Source organism: Aquarana catesbeiana, linkage group LG03 (genome assembly GCF_042186555.1).
Source record: "Aquarana catesbeiana isolate 2022-GZ linkage group LG03, ASM4218655v1, whole genome shotgun sequence".
Classification (NCBI taxonomy): domain Eukaryota; kingdom Metazoa; phylum Chordata; class Amphibia; order Anura; family Ranidae; genus Aquarana; species Aquarana catesbeiana.
Window position 1 is genome coordinate 548,789,024 of NC_133326.1, and position 20,009 is coordinate 548,809,032.

General features: G+C 44.8%; 1 protein-coding gene across 6 annotated transcripts in view; it reads right to left on the reverse strand.

The window, feature by feature from the left end:
* The window catches only part of CACNA1C (calcium voltage-gated channel subunit alpha1 C), a 780,229-nt gene extending 761,436 nt beyond the window's left edge, over nt 1-18,793 (reverse strand). For all 6 annotated transcript variants that reach the window (XM_073621582.1, XM_073621580.1, XM_073621584.1 and 3 more), the window contains exon 1: nt 17,629-18,793. In XM_073621582.1, coding sequence (XP_073477683.1) covers nt 17,629-17,677 — 49 coding nt within the window. In that variant the 5' untranslated portion in view covers nt 17,678-18,793. The remainder of the gene's footprint in view (nt 1-17,628) is intronic.
* Nucleotides 18,794-20,009: the final 1,216 nt, after the last annotated feature.

Consider the following 20,009-nt stretch of genomic DNA (forward strand, 5'->3'; position numbering starts at 1 on the left):
CTGTCATGTGCTAGCACAATAAAGCTGACCATACACCATACAATATGACTGTGCTTTCACCTTTACATTTTACCATCAACTACGCAGTTCAGAGTCTACCTGATCAGATACAAATTGAATGTATTGTTTAGTTTGTCATCATATGGTTTTGGAAAAATCTAAAGATTGGCAGGGAATTGAACAATCTGTCAAATTTATGGCCAGCTTAGGAGAAAATGTAGTGACTGCGACTTTTACCAAACATTCACTGATGGAAAGACAACCCCGTTATTTTAAAACATTCACCTGCAGAGGTTTGGTGAATGTCACATTCACTGCTTTATAAATACGTCCCTTAGTGATGGTCAAACTTTGCAATAGTAAAATAAAAATAAATGAAAAGGCACCTGAACAACCATAGTCACCTGCCTAACAGACCACAAAGAACAACACTTGGTGCGAAAGCCCGTCTGTGGTCAGTATGGAAAACAAACGCAGGAGCCTTTTTTGGTAAACAGATAAGGGGAATGTCAGGAAATCTATCAGAGATTCCAAAAAACATAAAAAAAATATATAGCCAAGATTTGTGTTATTTATACTGTATTTTTTCCTGGTTACTCCTCCCCACACACCACAACATACAGCACTGCAGTAACAGAACAGAGAAAGCTCCCAATGCTAGATGGAAGCTGACTTTTACTCCCAGGTTCAGCCCTTCAGCTTTTCAAAACCCTCCTGTCATTTTTTTCAAATTTTTGATTTTTTTAAAAAAAATTATAACATAGTTAAGTAAAGTAGTTTAAAAAATTCTTAGCAGAATTAGATATTTAGATGTCACAAACCTGGGCGATTAAAACTCAGTAAATGATAAATAAATCTATAAGAAGAGGAGACCTTTGAAAAAGATCACAATGAAGATATCTGTCTAATTTGCCAGGACAGTCCTGCGTCTAGGTGCTTTGCCCCAATATCACTTATGAGAATTACTGAGAATGCACATTAAATCTAGGGCCACACATTACCATTGATGTGAAGTGCATTAAAAGTACTTTCTTTGCACATCAACATTTGCTCTGTTAAGCAGCCAATTCAAAATGGATGGGCTGTCAGTGTCACACAGCTCAGCGGTCCAGAAACCAGACCTGCACCTTTTCATGGCAGTGCACTATGGCGTGGCCAACTCTGTTGGCGAGGTGCATTGAGGTATCATTCAGAGTGAATGGCACTGAGTCACACCACTGCAAGTAGCGTGCAGTGCTGGCCTTTGCAATACACAATGCGACAGTGTGGACAGGGCATAATTGGTTAAGGGCCTGCATTTAGCTCACTGGAAAACAATTGTTTTTTATGTGCCCTCTTCACATCTCAATGCTGCAGTGATGTGCAGTAAAAATGCAGCATGTCTCCATTTTCCATCAGCGTACTAGATGACACCACATTTCACCGCACTGCAGCGCAAAGCACCCCGCTGATGTGCAAGGATATAAACAAAGTGTCGCTGTAACACTTCAGACAACATTAGAAAAGAAAAAGCAAGTGCAAAGCGTGAACACAATAAAGCGTACATCACCCTGCTTTCTGCTGGAGCTCACGCTGACAGCCGTATTTTACTCTGCAGGCTGGTGTGAACCAGGCCCAAATAAAAAAAGGGCATTAACTGGAAGAATCGAGGCCACAAGCAAGTAGTAACAGCAAAATTAGGGGAGGGACTACCCAGAAAGTGGGTGTGATCTCAGCGTCAAGTGTGTGCAATGGGCATAGGTGACATTGTCCTAGGGACTGGAATGAATATGTTTGTAAGTATATAATAAGTAAATGTAGAGACATATGCAGTTGAAATTAAATTAGCTCCGCCCCTCCCTCCAAAACTTGCTGGACCAACAGGTAGCCCTAGGAGGTTATGTGCTAATCCTGGACCCTGCTGCAGAGCTGTTAGTGCCTGTAGTGATCCACCATTAATCTTCTCTATGATTCAGCCAAGGTATACATGGAGCATATAGAACCCTGCACACTGGTTGGCGCTATATAAATCCTGTATAATAATAATATATAGTAAAAATGTTGTTTGTGCTGAGATTTTTTAACAAGATGGGAGAGGATTGGGAAGTGTATGGCCAATGTAAGACCTGTGCAGACATAATTTCTTCACCCAAACAAAAACTACACAATTTGTCAAATTATTTTCCTCCCACAAAACATTACAAATAAAAAAAAATACAAACACACACACAGCACAGGAACATTCACAAATTAAAGAGGAACTGCATTCTGCTCACATAATTTGTAATAAAAACTTTGCCGTTCTGAAGCTTCCCTCCAACCACTTTGCATATTATTTTATATATACTGTGATTCTGTACTTGCCAAATATGCTGCAGAAATCTCCCTATACTAAGTCTGGCTGCAGCCATTTTAACTTTGGGCAGCTAAAGCTGCTGTCTGTCCACTTCCTGGATTTACACAGACACACAGAGACACACCTCCAGCCCTGCAGCTCTCATTGGCCCTCCTATGACTTACCCCCCTTCCCCCCATCCCTCCCTGACAAACTCTCACAAGAGTGAGAGAGAGAGCTGTGCATGATGTCATAAGCCTAGGCTTTTTACCAGACAAGAAACAGGAAGTGGGCTGTATAAGGTATTTACTGGCAGAAAAAAAAAATGTTTTACTATCCAAAGGTAAAACAACAAGGGCAGAGGCTTTAATAGATGGAAAGTCGAAAAAATGACTGAAGGTCCACTTTAAGGCCGTACAATTTTTAAACATCATTCCTGTGGCTGGCGTCATTTCAGCTGCAGAAGAAGGACAGAGCTGAGCCAGGCTGCCATCCTAATAAAAAAACGCTTGCAGAAATTTCTCGGGTCTTGTCGTTACGCATCATGGAAAACATCTGGACACGCGATACGTCAGTGATCTTCACATCTGTCCCACACACCGACTAATATGATATTTCCAAACTCCTGGCCTCTAGACTCCCAACATGTCATGTTCGTGAAATATCTCCAATTAATCAACCTGGAATCTGCAATCAGGAACACATCGCTCATCAGTGCACGGGCTGAGATTGTGAGGGAGCAAAACCAATCACTTGATCGCTGTGCCTGTTCTCCTCCTCAACTCAACGGACTAAAGTAGCAATACATGGATTGAAATTCACAATGTTCAGCAGGCACCAGCCAAATTTTAATCCTTGTATGGGAAGGAAGGTTATACAGAAGTCTAACTAATGATCAATTTTTTTGCCACTTGATCAGTGCTGCCAGTTATAGCCAGCAGCACTGATCAGTGTATTCTGATGGTGGGGAAGTCTACCTACTGTCAGAATACAATACCTCAGTGAGGAAGATTCCCTCATCCACCACAAATGTCTGGATGGGGGGAATCAAGTCTTTTTTTTTTTTGGTCCAAAGATCTACTGTATGGGCTGCTCACCTGAGAATTTTCATTATGTCTGAAAATGTCTTTGTGCACTGAGTGCTTCTCACCCCATGTGGATCAGTATTCTGCTTTCAGCCCGTCACTATGGGGCACTCTGCATTTAGGCTAGGTTCATACTGCTGCAGTGCGAATTTAGCGCGATTTTGTTCCGATTGCGTTGTGAATTTGCATTGCGAATTCTATATGTGTTCTTGCGATTCTACTGCAAATTTTGCAGTCTATGGAGCTGAATTCACATCGCACACGGATCAAACTCGTACAGGACCTTTTTTTCCCGCAGGTTATATTCGCAACGCATTGATGTGAACGGCACTAATGTTAATCTACGTAATTTAAATTACTTGCGAATTTGAGCGATCGCAACGGCTCAAATTCGCAATAGAATTTGCAGCAGTGTGAACCTAGCCTAAAAGCTCAATCTTCCCAGCAGTCTTGCACAGTTGTACCGGCTCCTCTCCTGGACTGAAACTGCTTACACAGAGTCAGATAGAGCCCGTATCATCCAGCATCATCTAGCTCCTTCCTACACAGCCTGATTGTCCCTGGCCCACCCTTTCATTCATTGGAATTCAGTTCTTTCCACCATGGAGGCTCTACATCACATGTGGATGTTACCCAGGAAGGTCTACAAGTACATGAAGCCTGCCTAGAAATGCCCATCCCTCCAGGATGACACCCACCCATCAAGGCATTTTATTTTTAGCATAACTCATTCTAAGAGCCAGCCTATTGCTTGCATCAAGTCTAAAATGAGTACTGAGGTAAGGTGCTGTGATGTTTTCAAGACGTTATGTACAGCACTCTGCTGGCCCCTCCCACCAATCATGATCTGCGTCCATTGCCTAGAGAAGCACAGAGACCCAGTGTTGACATCACTGAGACTAAAGAATGTAATGACAAAATATAATGAGAAAAACTATCTGTCTGCCAATCTGCCTTCACACCCTCCTCTAACCCATCCTTGCAAGTTTTTCTTTTACTTACCTGGTGAAGCCAGCAATACTTACCCAATTCCCTATCCAGGTCCCTCGCAGCCGCCACATCCGGAGAAATACTTCCAGCACTTTGATTGTGCCTGAGATTGCCAGTCTCCTCAGCTGACAAAAAGGGGCATTTCGATTTTTTAAACACTTTTAAACAGGGATCAGTTAGAGGGGGATTTAATAATTCCATTAGACTGTTGAGGGGGAGAGAAGAACCAGGGGAGGCAAAATATAAACAGAGTAAATGTCAGCTTTAAGGAATGCCAAACACGCATGTATATAAGACCTTGATAGTGTACAAAATGAAGCAAAAAATAAATTTTACACTGTTTCCTATCATTTAAAGTTGAATTTTAGTAGCTTCATATGTCTAAATATGCAGCAATAGTATCATTTTAGAAAAAAATCTCCACCTAAAATGAAGCATTGGATTGTCCACTGACAGTGAAATGATAACATCAGTCTGCTGCGGGCAGAAGAAGTGTTTCCTTAGTCTCCTCTCTCTCAGTGATAAGACTGCAACATTGTGAAGAAAGTTTGCATCATGTTCAGTAGGGTAAGTGCAGGGGTTATTAGTTCTAGGTATTAGGTTAAATGGTAAATTGAAGTAGATGTAAACCCAAGCAGTCTTTATAAGTTTATGGCCTGTGTCTTTGGGCTTTTGTCCACTCCCAATCTACTTCTTGCCTAATTCATATTTATGAGAATGCAAAAGCAGCTGAAGCAGGTAAACTGCCCCAAAAATGAATTCTGGATGATCTTAGACCCCTTTCACACTGGGGCGGTTTTTAGGCACTTTAACGCTGGAAATAGCCTCTGCTGAGCACCTGAAAACTGCTTCCCATTCATTCAAGTGTGACTTTTCACACGCGGGTGGTGCATTTGCGGGACGTTCTGAAAAGTCCTGCAAGCAGCATCTTTGGGGCGTTTTGGCAGCGCTGTATTTAGCGCTTCCAAAACTCCCTTCCCATTAGAATGAATGGGAGTTTTTAACCCCTTCTTTGGGGTTAAAAGCGCCCCGCTAGAGACCGATAAGCGCTGCTTAAACAGCGCTAAAATGCCACTAAAACGAGCGGCGCTTTGGCGCTAACGTAGCCCCAGTGGGAAAGGGGTTGTAAGCGTCTCCAACTCATGTGAAGAGAAAACTGTGTTGCCCATCAACACATAATTGCAACATTTTTTTTATCTTTAAATCTGCAGCTTTAATGAAAAGAATACTTGGTAGTCCTACCATGAAGGTCCTTGTTCAGGTACTTCCTGTTATGAGGAGATACCTGTCTTCCAATCATGCTCCTGTGTTGCCTCCCTTTCACATGCATCCCTGGTGAACACTACAAGCAGCCATGCACATTGGCATGGTCTTCTGTTATCACTATCAGAGAAATGACGTGCAGCCAACACTGGAGTGAGTGCATGTAGACAGAAAGTGGCTGGATGAGATAAATTCTTGTATAAAAAGAGAATGAAAAAAGTTTTAAAAAAATGATTCATATAAAAAAATGGTACTTGTTTATGATACACAGCGCTTTAGCAAACAAAATGTCTTCTAGTTAGGGCTTAGATCTTTGTTAAAGTTAGGGTTAGGTTTAAAGTGGGTGTAAACCTTCATATTTTTTTTTATATATAAAAATAACAAACAACATACCTATACCCTCCTGTGCTCTGTGCATAGTTTTGAACAGAGCAACCTTGATCCTCTTCTTCTGGGGTCCCCTGCCGGCGCTCCAAGCTCTCCTTTTCATTGTGTGCCCCCACGGAAAGCCGCTTTCCCTGGGGGCTCCCGAGGCCCACTGCTGCGTTCATGGACACATACAGTGGGACTTGGCCCCGCCCCCACTCCCACTTTGATTGACAGCAGCAGGAGCCAATGGCTCCTGCTGCTATCAATCGGTCCAATGAGGAGAGAGACAGCGTCTTGAGCCGCTGCGCTCGTGCACGTCGCTGGATCGAATCAGGCTCAGGTAGGAAAAATGCATTAAGGTGAAAAACCTTAAGGCTTTAGAACCACTTAAAAGCTTGAAGTTTTAGGCTCTTTTTACACTCTTTTTATACAGACGTTCTGATCGGGTTCGCCTGTTAGTTTTTCAGGCAGGCCTGATCGGAACCTCCATTCTTCTCTATGGAGCGGCGGGTGTAAACGGACATATGTCTGTTTACATCAGTCGACATCCAATCCGATCCGCCAAAAATAGACAGATGGTGATCCGTTCCACTTCCGTCCAGGGGATCAGATGGAATGGCAGTTGGGTGTAAACAGACAGGCGGTTTGTTTCCATCCAACCACCCAAAGAGGAGCGCAGGCTGTGTCCGTGTCTACTCTGCATAAGTGGAGCTGACACAGACCTGTCATCCGCTTGCTCAGCAGGGATCAGTGGACAGGTATGCGGTTTGACATGTCAAATCGTCGGCAATTGCACCATCCTATTCGATGCAATGCTGCACCAATTTCCAAAAGTAGTTTCTATACTACTTTTGGAGATTTTGGGGTGCGATTTCCATTGACATCTGTGCTGAAACCCGACATGCGGGAATTAAATCGTGTGGGTTCAGCTGAATTCGCATGATTTCATTCCCACACTCAGTGTGAACCTAGGCTAAAGCCGGTCTCATGACTGGCTTCTGACGAACAGGCATGCTGGAAAACCAGCATCCAACCTGCATGTAATCAGCGCTGGCAGCCAACAGCTGCGAGCGCCGCTCGGCGTGTTCTGGCGGGAGGGCAGTCCCCTTGTCAGAATAAAAAAAGCACAGCAAGGAAGATCTCCACACTAACATTGTGTTAGTATGGCAATCTGTCAGGTTTTTTTCGTTCACCCTGCTAGGTTAAACAAAAAAACTTCTAGTATGTACCAGGCTTTAGGCTGATGTCTGAATAATCACTTTTGCAAATTACTAATGCTAGTGCTGCAGCTAGTGATTTAATTGCTCCAGTCACTGACGGCAGTGCTACAGCATTGGGCTGTGCTCTGCTACAAATTGCTCTCCTTCAATGGTTTGTAGCTAAGCCACAAAGGCTAATAAAGAACGATTGTCGCTGGCAATTTTGCCGCCAGCACATAACACTACAGAATCTTGATCGCTGAGCGATAGAGCAACAAATCACTTAAAAATGTAAGAGTTATTGATCCCTTGGAAAATCGTTGTGCATTATCTGTGCGGAAAAATCTCCCATCTGACGTCAGCTAGGGTTTCAGGGGTAAAATGATCATTAAAATATGTCGAAACCCAAAACTAAAAATGTAATACATTGCATCTTACCAGTCCCTAGATGTGGTGGTCGCATCATTTTTTTTGTTTTTTTTTTCCAGGTTTTTCCCTTTATTTTCACCTGTTGATCTTGCTAGGGTGATAACTCACTGCCATGTATCTATTGGTGTTATCACTCCAGGCTGCACTCCTGATTTAGACTACAAACACCACCCTTTCCCCCATCTCCATTACATAGGGAGGAGGTGTTCTGTAGTTCACTGTTGATATCTGGGAAGGCTGATTTCATTGCATGGGATTTCAGTATAGTACACAGAACGTGACAACAACACTGGAATTCTATCAGGATAAACAGGTATTTTTCTGCGCTTAAAGAACAAGTATTTAGCCTGAACAATAATAATTTGCAGCCATAAACTAACAGCATGGGCCCCCTACACCAAAATCCAGCATACCAGGCTCCCAGCCTATGCCACGATGCTCCTTGACCTATGCTGTTTTATTTCCCTTAACTGATGTTCAGATACAAAGAAACCATTTGACAGATCATTTACAGTACGGCCATTATGTAACCACGACGATACAGACATGAAATAATTCTAGAACTTTTGGTTTCCGCAGGATTCTATTCTCGCTCCAAGGGCTCTGTGTATCCAGGCAACGCAGGGGGTGTGAAAGCCCTATAATTTCCTAAAGGAAAGGAACTCTTACTGGATGCTGTATTTTTTTCTGCATTATCTCTAAAGCACTGAAAACCATCCTAAATTTATTCCCAGAAAAGAATAAAAATAAATAAAATCCCTTTGGACTCGACAGATGTTCCTGGCTTGGGGGGGTGATGGTTTTACCCCGAGTTGTCAAGTTGCTTCTGTACTTTTTTTTATTGATTATCCGTCTTTCCCTCCCCAGGCTTTTTTTCCCCCTTTATTTATGACGGAAAAGATGTCACATGATTAACGACTGCTTCGGGAAAAACTCCAGTGACTTTCCAGGTGTGACGCAATGTTCCGCCTCAGGATACCGAAATCAATGGGACAAATTTTCAAAGATGCTTTTTGTTCTGCTCCCCCTCATTTTACCGTGCTGCTAAATTTTGCCTTTTTTTTGTTGACTGAAAAGTCATTGTAAAGGTTCGTGCAAGCGGGCGTAATTAAATACTCATATAAGAGCTGTAGCCTGTTTCCAAAAGCTGGCAGAAAGATCCAGAGTAAAAAGTGCATGTAATGGCGTGTAAAGTACATTTTTGAGCATGCAGAGTTTGGAAGTATATGCACACAAATTATTTGCTGCTGTGAGAAAACGCACAGGGCTGCCATTCATTCTGCATGGCACCCCATGCATGTAAAAATGCAGCGTGTTTGCGGGTGCGGGAACCTGCGGTCCACGTTTTGAAAAAGCTGCATGTACCTTTTTCTGCGGGAAACGCAGGTATGGCAGCCCGTTCAAATGAATAGGATTCTGTGCCCATGCAAACGCAGGCTGCAAAAACGCGGAGGTGTGAACCTAGGCTTAGGGTTTGTTGTTAAGGCGAGATTAAGTATTAAGGGTTAATTCGAGGGCTGAAGTCACGCATTTAGGCAAGAGGAAAGTGTTAGGCTCAGCCTAAGACATATTTTTTGTTCAACCAGCGGGTAGCGTTAGCCACCGACTAAATCGGAGATTTTCCAACAGAGCAGTTGTAGAGATGTCAATTGGTAGATCAACTAATGTACAACCACCCTGTCTATACTGTACAAAATTTGTCCGGGCCCTGCTGAATTGGCCGAATTTCAACTCATATATGGCCGGCTTAAGTGTTAAGTAAACGTTTGGAATCAGAACGCTTCTTTTTTACACCTTTTTTTTCTGTACTGAGAACTGGCTCTAAAAAGTGAGCTTAGACCTGCCACCTCCTAAACATCAATCAATAGAAAGTAACTTCTGTTGTCCATATCCTTGGATCTGCTGATATCTTAACACATGGCTTTCATTAAAGATGTCTCAGATTGATAGGCTAGATTTGTGACAGGTACACTTTAAACAGAATGTACAGAATTCCTGGTTACATATGTAAAAAGCCAACAAACACCCAAATAATAAGATGCTTACAAAGAGTTTATTAAGGATATCTGTGATGGTGGAATTAGGTTTCTGTTTTATGTTGTCAATAACTCATTTCCTGTCCCTGGGTGACAACGCTCACTCACCATACAGTATCTATAGAGAAACAGTGTTGTCACGGACTACAGAAACCTTCCCCTTTCCTCCATAGCATGGGGGGCGTTCTGTGAGTCACAAAGAGAGCTGGGAACAATGTAATTGATAAGACTGCAGCACAGGTAGACAGCACAGGAAGTTATCAGCTCACAAAATATCTGGCATCAACAAGTATTTTCTTGCTTTTACCGAAGAGATAACAAAAAACATTCAAAAGTATAATTTAACCAAAATGGGAGCAAATAAGAGAAGTTTATTGTTAAGTTGGGTACACATAGGCTGAATATCGGCTGAAAATGGTAGGTACAGCAGGAACCAGCTAACTTATGGCCTGTGTGTACAGCTCCTCATCTGACAGAAGTCGGTCTCACAACCAGCGAAGGCTAATCACTATGTTCTGGCGGGGCAGTCCTCCTGTCAGAACACAATAGTTTAGCAGGGTAGGTCGCCGCACTAACAGCGAATATGTTAGTACAGCAAGTACAGTACGCTTTTGTCCGCTCAGCGAGCTGGGTTGAACGAAAGAAACAAACCACAATAGGGTTGATATTTCTTCTTTGTGGTGCATTAAGTCACACTTAATACTGGAGGAAGCCTATTCAAAATAAATGACACCACAACGCTTGTTACGTACATTTCTGCAAAGTGAGTGTGTAATTGGGCTCAAAGGGTTTGATAATAATCTCCTATGAATCATAATCTAATAAAGTGAACACTTTTCAGGCACTCAGTGAAGATTTAAGAAATACTTAGAGAACACCTTGAAAAATGCTAAAAGTACAAGTGGTCAAAAAAAGGAGAAAACTCAGACAAACATGGTGAGCAGGTACATACTGCAGACAGAGGTAAGTTCTTATGTCTCTAGAAAACTGGGGTTATGATATTTCGAACAGGTTTCCAAGCTGTAGTAAGTCTCCTTGTCTTCGCGGCTCTACTTACACCTAACTTACGCCTGCTTGTTCACAGCGTTTGCGCAATCCTGGCTATACATTTTTCAGTTACGTCATCCTAAACCTGCTATATTAATGATATCAGTTGCCAAGGTGATCCTCTCTCACTTTAATCGGAAAGAAAGTTTCAGCACTCTGTTTTTCTACTCTTTACAGAAAATGACATCTGCCTGCTAGATAAATCTGGGTTTCAAACTGCTAATTAAAAGAAAATACAAAAAAAAAAAAAATTATATATACACACACACACACATACACCATACAGAACCGTACAGACAATAGTTAGCATAGAGGCACAGATTGATAATTACGAGAAATTCTCCCAATTTTAAATCTGAACTCCAACCTTCCCTTCAGTCTTGCACAGATAGACAGTCTCCTCCCCTGTGCTGATGTTGCTTACTCTGATTTCACTGCACACTGTGAGCTTCTCACAATGTGCATTAGAAACTGCAGCAAGACAGACAGAGCCCACCTCATTTCCTGGCTGGGGGGAAGTCCAGCATTGTTCGGTCCTTTCCTCCCAAGCCCGACTTCCCTGGTCCACCCTTTTCATTGGAATTCAGTTCTTTCAATCACAGAGGCTCAGCATCACATGTGGGCATTACCAAGCGTGGTCTATATGCAAATGTAACCTGCCTAGGAATGCTCACTCTTCCCCACTTAGGCCTCTTTCACACGGATGATCCGTATGTCCGTTTTTCATCCATCCGTTTTCGGATGAAAAACGGACATACAGTCATCCCTATGGAGCGTCGGATGTCAGCGGTGACATGTCCGCTGACATCCGACCCGCTCCGATCCGAAAAGTGTAACGGAGGAAAAACCTACTTTTTCCTCCGTTTTCGGATCGGATCGGATGACGACGGACACTACGGACCGTCATCATCCGATCCCCCCATAGGGGAGAGCGGCGCTCTGACAGGTCCGTCGCTGCACAGTGTGCAGCGATGCACCTGTCATCTTCCTGCTCAGCGGGGATCGGCGGAGCTATCCCCGCTGAGCAAGCGGATGTTCACGGGGCGGATCATGACTGATCTGCCCCGTGTGAAAGAGGCCTTAAGCCTAGTAAACACCACTAGTTTTTTTTTCGTTCAACCTATAAAAAAACTGACAGCTCCAGCCAGAGCCGCTGTACTAACAATCAGATGTTAGTATAGTGATCTCCCCTGCTGTGCTATTGTGTTCTGACAGGAGGACGGCCCACCCACCAGAACAGTCTGGTCAACTCTCTCAGCCTTCAGGTGAGAACGTTGATTGGGAGCTGGTTGGTAGACCGTTTTCGCTCATGAGCCTTCGACAAGCCAGCCAAACAGCCAGCTTCTGTCGGGCGGGCTGCCATACACACGGGCCGAATGTTGGCTGTTTTTTTTTTTAACCGGCCAATGTCACACGTCATTCGGCCCATGTGTACTAGGCTTAAAACTCTCTCATCATGGCACTTTGCATAACTCCTCCCAAGAGTCAGCACACTGCTTGCATCAGGACTGAGGGCCCTTGAGAGGTGTACTGAAGTTCCTGGGACAGTAAAGCCTCATACACACGATCAGATTGTTGGCCAACAAAGTGTCAGACTTTTGTCCGAAGGGCATGTGCCAGGAACTTGTCTTGCATACAAACGGTACACAACTGTCGGCCAACAAACACGAACGTAATGACGTACTACGAGGAATTTCAGCTCTTGAGCGCAACTTTGGGCACCTTCTGCTAATGTCGCGAGCATTGGTGAGCACTGATTCTGAGCATGCGTGTTTGTACTTTTGTGTGACGGATTTGTGTACAGACGATAGGAAAATCTGACAACCGTTGTCCACCAAAAATTTACTAGCCTGCCATCCAACATTTGTTGTCGGAAAGTTGGACAACAATTGTCTGATGGAGCGTACTAATGGTCAGATTTTAGGCCAACAGTCTGTCATCACACAATTCCCTGCGGAAAATCCAATCGTGTGTACGAGGCTTAAGGCTTGAGAAGAAAGAGCAAGATGATGTCGGCTGTCCTCCAGCCAGGAAATGAGGCGAGTTCTTCCTGACTTGCTGCAGCTTCTAATGAACATTGTAAGAAGCTCACAGTGTGCAGTGAAGTCAGAGTAATGAATAGCACAAAAATGAAAGTATACAATCAATATGCAAGGGGAGCTCATATATATATATCTTTTGGCAGTATGCTGAACTTAGTATATTATACAATTGTAACATGTTGCATGAGACAGATTTCCAAGAACGAAGCATGGTGAGATTTCAGTCTGGACTCATGCGGATCGTATACACCTTTTATAGGTAATGTTGCTGATGTTCTGAAACAAGATGTGTCTGGTGAAAAGCCTTTTCCTCAATTTAAAGACCATTCCACAGAGTGGACCCTGGACTGCAATGGGAGAAACCTCTTTACCATAACCCAGCCGGGGTTTAAATCTTTCTTGATGTACAACTAGGGGCATTTTTATAAAGCAAGGAATGTGACTTTCATCAAACCTTCAGCAGCACTGAATCCATCATTGTTCTTTAAAACAGTGCACCTGGAAGATTCCCCTGCAGGGTGGATATAAATCAATGATTTTTTTTAATTTAATCAGATTTTTTTTTTTATTTATATCGATTTTTTTGATTTCTATCAAATTTATTTTAATAAAATGCTTTTGGAGTAAAAATCTATCTAAACATAGTTTTCTATTTAAGACACTTTCAGCATGAAATGGAGCTTAGTTATGTAGCATGAGGCTGTATATTCTGCAATATTTACATTTTTGGTAAACTCATTCAATGAATCCAAGCTCTGCAAGCTGAGATAACAAGTACTGCATTGATGCATTCACACAATTTCACAGTAGCCTTGAGAGAAACAAAAAAGTTCAGGAATATTCCTGTATCCCATTGTTTAGCAAATCTATTTGCACTACAAACTGTATGATTGAATCGATTCTGATATCACTGTTTTACTAACCTAACAACTTATTATTCTAAATAGGAAACCTTCATTTTGTTTGCAAATATTAAAGATTCTAACCACCAGCAAGAATTAGTCCTTACATTTAAAGAGCACCTGTAGTTTCAGATCCATCCTGGCAGCGCCTGTTAGCGGGAATCCACTCACCTACTGCTGCCACGTCCCTCACCTTGTTGTATCACTGCCGCATCACCAGCCATCCCACTAAAGTAAATGGGACTGTCAGGGAATCAACAGCGGGTCAGAGGAGGAGCCGCTACAGGTCAGAGATGACAGTTGCTCTTTAAAAAGTATGATTTAAATTGAGTTGATTTAAATCAAATCCACCCTATTCACCTGCAGTGAATGTTTGCTAAATGCTTCACTGCTTTATACATATGACGTTAGCTAAGATAAGAGCGTTTGAGTAGCATTCTATGTAAAGGGAAGGGGCACAACCATTTTAAACAATTATCTACAGTGCTCAGGCAAAGGCAGAGCTACTACCTGAAGGAAGCTTTCTAGGAAATGGAAAAAGGCAGGCAGAGTTTTCCACTGCTGACTGCTCTGCACTGGCATGATGGGTTTAAATGGCCAGAGTGATTTCCACATTGTTAGTCTGCAACTCAACACTGTGAACTAGATTAATTTTAGGCAAACAATTTCATACAAAAAAATAAGAGAAGCAGAGTTTATGTGCAAATTTTACAACTATTGTTAACTAATTTCTTATGTGCTTCTGCCCCGTGGTTCTGAAGCAGAATATTCAGATAAAGCTGCACCACAATGCCACCCCCCATTTTCCAGCAGAGATCCATTTTCTCCATCATATGACTCACTTGCAGAATTAACATGGGGTCAGCGACCTTAGCAAGAATCGCTACAGACCTTCTATACCTTCCCAAGGAAGCTTTCTTCTACTTTATGTGCTCTGTGTGTGGGGCCATGGTGACCCAAGTGTTTTGTGTACGCAGGCTGCCAACCCAGCATATTTCTAAACCATCAGCTAAGGCGTAGCAAGAGCAAGAATAAAACATGACAGATTTCAATTCCCACGAGGCACCCAAAGGGTTAAGTACCTAAAACTTCCAATTTTGAGGGCAGAAACATTTTAAGAGCTTAAGAGTATCAGGAAAAAAAGTCTGGCCTTTTTCTGATGCGCACAACCTCAAAAGAAATCGCTCAAGACGAATATTTAAAGGGCACCCAGAGGCTGACTAATCACTAGCTGATCGCCAATCGAACATTAAATATCTGCATGTTTTGGTTACCTACTGTGACGTGTCCCCCACCACAACAGGACAAGTACAATGAAAAAGCCGGTTCCCTTGTCTACAGCAAAATGGGAATGATCCTTAATCGCTTTCAAAATAAATTGCATATTGCTTGGTTTTGTTGCCTCAGTTTGTTTTTTTATCAGTCTTACATGAACCAATCAACAGTTCCTTCAACAAATGTTATCTCAGGATTTTATCATTGCAGTAATTTTAAAGCCCACGCTGGACTCCTGCGGTGAGAAAATCCCAACAATATTTCCCGGTTTCACCTTTATCATGCTGCTGCTACAAATAATGATGTCGCCCTTCTGGAGTATTTGCAGTACTGAGAAGCAAACCGATAACTGGGGGGCTGAACTGCAAGAGGGTGACACGTTCGTTATAGCCCGGTGGCAGAGAATGAGGGGTCTTGCCAAGATATAAAAAAGATGCGAGTGAATGGACTCTTCGCGCCCCCTGAAACGCCAACTTTGGACAGCACTGGCCCTTCACATAAACTATGATAGATCTAGATAGCAAAGAGTTAATTCTGGGGCCTCCCCATAGCCCTGGTCCAGTGCATATCGCCAAATCTAGACATCACCCAGGTGTGTCTGGATAGTGTCAGCTATCCCAGCCTGGGGAGGGCTGAGCGCTGGAAGGGGCGGAGCTCTTGATTAAACTCAACATTGCGCCCATGAGGATGAAAAGTTTTTCCATCCTCCAAAAGACTCACACCGGTCCATTGCTGGAGATTTTTCCTCATATATTTGTTTCCACATAAGAAATTGATTATTTTGGCCACTCTGCCAATTCCTTTTCCGTGGGTTCATCTGCGTCAGATATTTTCCAGCACGCTGATTCCATTTACTAACATTCCAAAAACAGTAACTGTCTTCTAGTCTTCTAAAGACAGGAAGATCTTGACGTCATTTCACCAAGCCATAATTGCAATCTCATCTATCAATCATTCGCTCATCGAATCTTTCAGGTCACGCACTGAGACGTGAAGTCTTTATAGTTATTGATTTATTGCTTATCAATTGTCTGTCTCATTTTTTTTTTTTGATTTGTATTATCTTCACCTACAAATCCGCTTTCTGCTCTCCTCATAAACGATTCATAAAAAGCTCACAATTAGCGGCAATCGCCAAGAGTGAGAACTTGTGCAATCATTCTTGAAAACTGACTTTTGTACCACAAAAAAAAAGCAACGTGATAAAGAAGAATAAACCAGAGACACATTAAAATTTGTGAAGCGAAAACAGCACGGTCTAAAAAATTCCCAAATAATGCAGGGCAGTGAACAGAACATCCACCTCCAATTAAATCTTTGCATCCTAAAAAAACAGAAATGCCAGTAGGAGTTGGCCAACAAGTGCGCAGTTACAGCATCGTTCTCATTTTCTTACGGAAAAGAAGAAGAAGAATCCGTAGAAGATTTTCCAGCGTGCTGAACAACAACAACGTTGGATACACCACCAGATTATCACGTGCGATACTTAAAAATTGCTACATTGTTATAAATAATTGAGATAAAGTATTATTACTCTTTCCTTTTAAGCACTGAAATAAACAGCATTTTTTTGACTACCACAACCCCGGCAAGCATACCACCCCCCTCCCTCAGCGAGTACAGCGAGACAGCGGCTGCTCTGGGGTTTATGGTAATGCATTAACAAGATGAAGAGAGCAATCTGTTTATTTAATATGATCGGTATTATCCGTCATAATGATAGGCAGCCGTCGTGTCCAGGCCCGAGCCTGTAAGCCCTGCAGTGCCAACCGGCCGTCCTGGGCACTTGGTGCATGTGGTCCCCAGGCACTGCATGTGGGCATGGAGGCGAGTTATTGTTACAAGAGGAAAATAATTAAAAGACCAGGAAAGAGAGGGGGTGGCAGGTATAAAATATTGTAGTGTGCACAGACAAGCGGGCAACATTGAACTCCAAGAATTCATATGTTGAAAATAAACTGTAAATGCATTTACAGGGAACAACCAATCATACATGGGAAGGTATACATAGTTCCAGATTTATAAATATATAGAAAGATATATAAATGCATGTTGCAAGTGCCATGCCACATACAGCAAAAATACACAGAAATCTTTTGGCTACTGATAAAATGCATGTTGCAAACCATACACACAGCAAGCAAGGAGGTGACACGCTGCAGACAACCTCAACAAACCTTCTCTGCTTGACCAGGCCTGAGCCAGCAGACGTGCGCTCAGGAGATGAGGCCCTCTCGGACAGCGTGCCCTCCAAAAATGCTGATAGGAGAGAGGCTGGGGTAGGAGGAGGGGGGCCAACTTTTGATAAAATGCCCCCCACAGCCCCGAAATAGACTTTTTTGCATGCTACAGCACGTACGTGCCAGCTCTAGACAACAGAGGATGGTGTCAGAGCATCCTGAAGGACCTGTGGATTGCATCGAACATGACAGCTGCCTGAAGGACCCGTGAATCACCATTATGACAGCCACTGCTAGGACCGAAATGACAGGGGCTCAAGGGGAGAGAGATGGGCCCGGAGGGTGCAGGGGAACTATAAGTCCCAGGCAGAAGGTCAGGCTGGGACTTGTAGTTCCACATCATCTTGGTGGCCCCAAAGGGGGGGGGGGGAGGTGAAGAACAAGCAAGCATTATGGGGAACAGGTTTACTGGGGAATGGTGGTCTAAGACCTCTCACCTTGGTGGTCTCCCTCCGGGATGTACATTGTCCGGCTTTCATTGACCATTGAGAAATGGAAGAGGGTCCCAGCTGAATCCCCCGCAGAAGGCCAGATCCGGGTATCTGTGTCCAGGAGACAGGGGAGGGAGGGATGGAGCTGTGTCCAGAGGTAGTTGCCTAATTTACAGGAGGGAGGTAAGTCCAGTAAAGGTAGGGTGTTGGGTCGAGTCTGGTGATGGGGGAGATCAGTAATATCGGGGTCCCTCCAAGGGACTGGGGGGGGGGCTCTTCAACAATGAAGGTCTGTTTGTATCCAGAGTTGGGGTGTGATTTTGGGTGTCTGTGGGAGGGGTTGTCCTTAGGAATTAGTTGGGGTCCAGGAATGGTGTGTAAGGGGGGTAAATGCGTCCAGTGATTATTCAGGGAAGATGGGTAGCTGGGTGCAATGAGCAGTTAGTGAAGAAGGGGGGCTGGGTTCTGTGATGATGGGGCTATCTGTGGTCACCAGAAACAAATGAGATAGGAGGGAAGTGATATAGCGATTGAGGTACTGTATGGGGGTCTCTATGTCCAACTACCAGGGAGGGGGCAGTCTCTGGACACCTGTGAAGGGGAGGGGGGCTACAAGAAATAATAATGGGTCCAAAGATGAGAGCTCTATGTCCAAGGGGGTTTTCTCCAAAGATAGGGGTCCTCTGTGTCCAGAGATGGGGATCCTCAAGGATGAAGGGACTCTGTATCCAGAGATGGGGGGTCTCCAACGATGAGAGCTCTCTCTTTTCACAGATGGTGGTCTCCAATGATAAGAGGTCCTTGTCTCCAGAGATGGGGGTCTCCAAAGATGAGGGGTCTCTGTGTCCAGAGACAGGGTTTCCAATGATGAGGGGTCTCTGTGATCAGAGATGAGGATCTCAAGTGATGAGGGTCCCTGTGTCTCCAGCAGTGAAGGTCTCTATGTCCAGGAATGAAAAGGTCTTTAGATTTGGGGGTCCTCAGTAATATGTCCTCCCCAGCTGTCTGTCTCAGTCTAGATTACCTGATCCCCATGCTGGCCTGGATGCTGCTCGACATGGTCCGTGGGGGAGTCTAGGGCCCCGGGCCCCCCAGCAGTGTAGAGCAGGCTCGGGGGGGAGACATGCTCTGTGTGCTGGCAGCGGCCGCTTCTGCAGAGGGAGAGACAGCTCAGCCCTCCGCCGGCGTCACTCACCCCCCATCCCCCTCCTCCCCCTCCTCCTGCTGATGCTGCTGCTGGACAGATGTGCTGCTGCTGCTGTCGGGAGACGCTGCGCTCTACAGGGGCCAAATCACTGCTTCCAGGGGCCACACGTCTTCTTCCAGGGGGAACACAACGCGCGATGCAGAGACCACACTGCGCTGCATAAGATCATATTGCTGCTTCCAAGGGCCACACTGATCTATACAGTGGACACACGAGGATGTCAAGGGGTCACGCACGATGCTATACACAGGGGCCAAACTGCTACTTCTAAGGGCCACACTGGGTTTCTGTGGGCCACATTGCTCTATACAAGGGCCAAATACTGCACCTTTCAGGGGCCACACTACGCTGTACAGGGGCCACACTACGCTGTACAGGGGCCACACTGCTCTGTACCGTACAAGGACCACGCTGCGCTGTACTGGGGCCACACTGCACTGTACAGGGGCCACACTGCTCTGTACAGGGGCCACACTGCGCTGTACAGGGGCCACACTGCTCTGTACTGTACAAGGGCTGCGCTGTACTGGGGCCACACTGCGCTGTACAGGGGCCACACTGCCCTGTACCATACAAGGACCACACTGCTCTGTACAGGGACCACACTGTGGTGTACTGAGGGCCACACTGCGCTGTACAGGGGCCACACTGCGATGTACAGGGGCCACACTGCACTGTACAGGAGCCACACTGCACTGTACAGGGGCCATGCTGGGCTGTACAGGGGTCACGCTGCGATGTACAGGGGCCACCCTGCTCTGTACAGGGGCCACACTGCTCTGTGCAGGGGCCACGCTGCACTGTACAGGGGCCATGCTGGCCTCTACAGGGGTCACGCTGCGCTGTACAGGGGCCACCCTGCTCTGTACAGGGGCCACGCTGCACTGTACAGGGGCCACGCTGCGTTGTACAGGGGCCATGCTGGGCTGTACAGGGGTCACGCTGCACTGTACAGGGGCCACCCTGCTCTGTACAGGGGCCACGCTGCACTGTACAGGGGCCACACTGCGCTGTACAGGGGCCATGCTGGGCTGTACAGGGGTCACGCTGCGCTGTACAGGGGCCACGCTGCGCTGTACAGGGGCCACGCTGCACTGTACAGGGGCCACCCTGCTCTGTACAGGAGCCACACTGCACTGTACAGGGGCCATGCTGGGCTGTACAGGGGTCACGCTGCGAT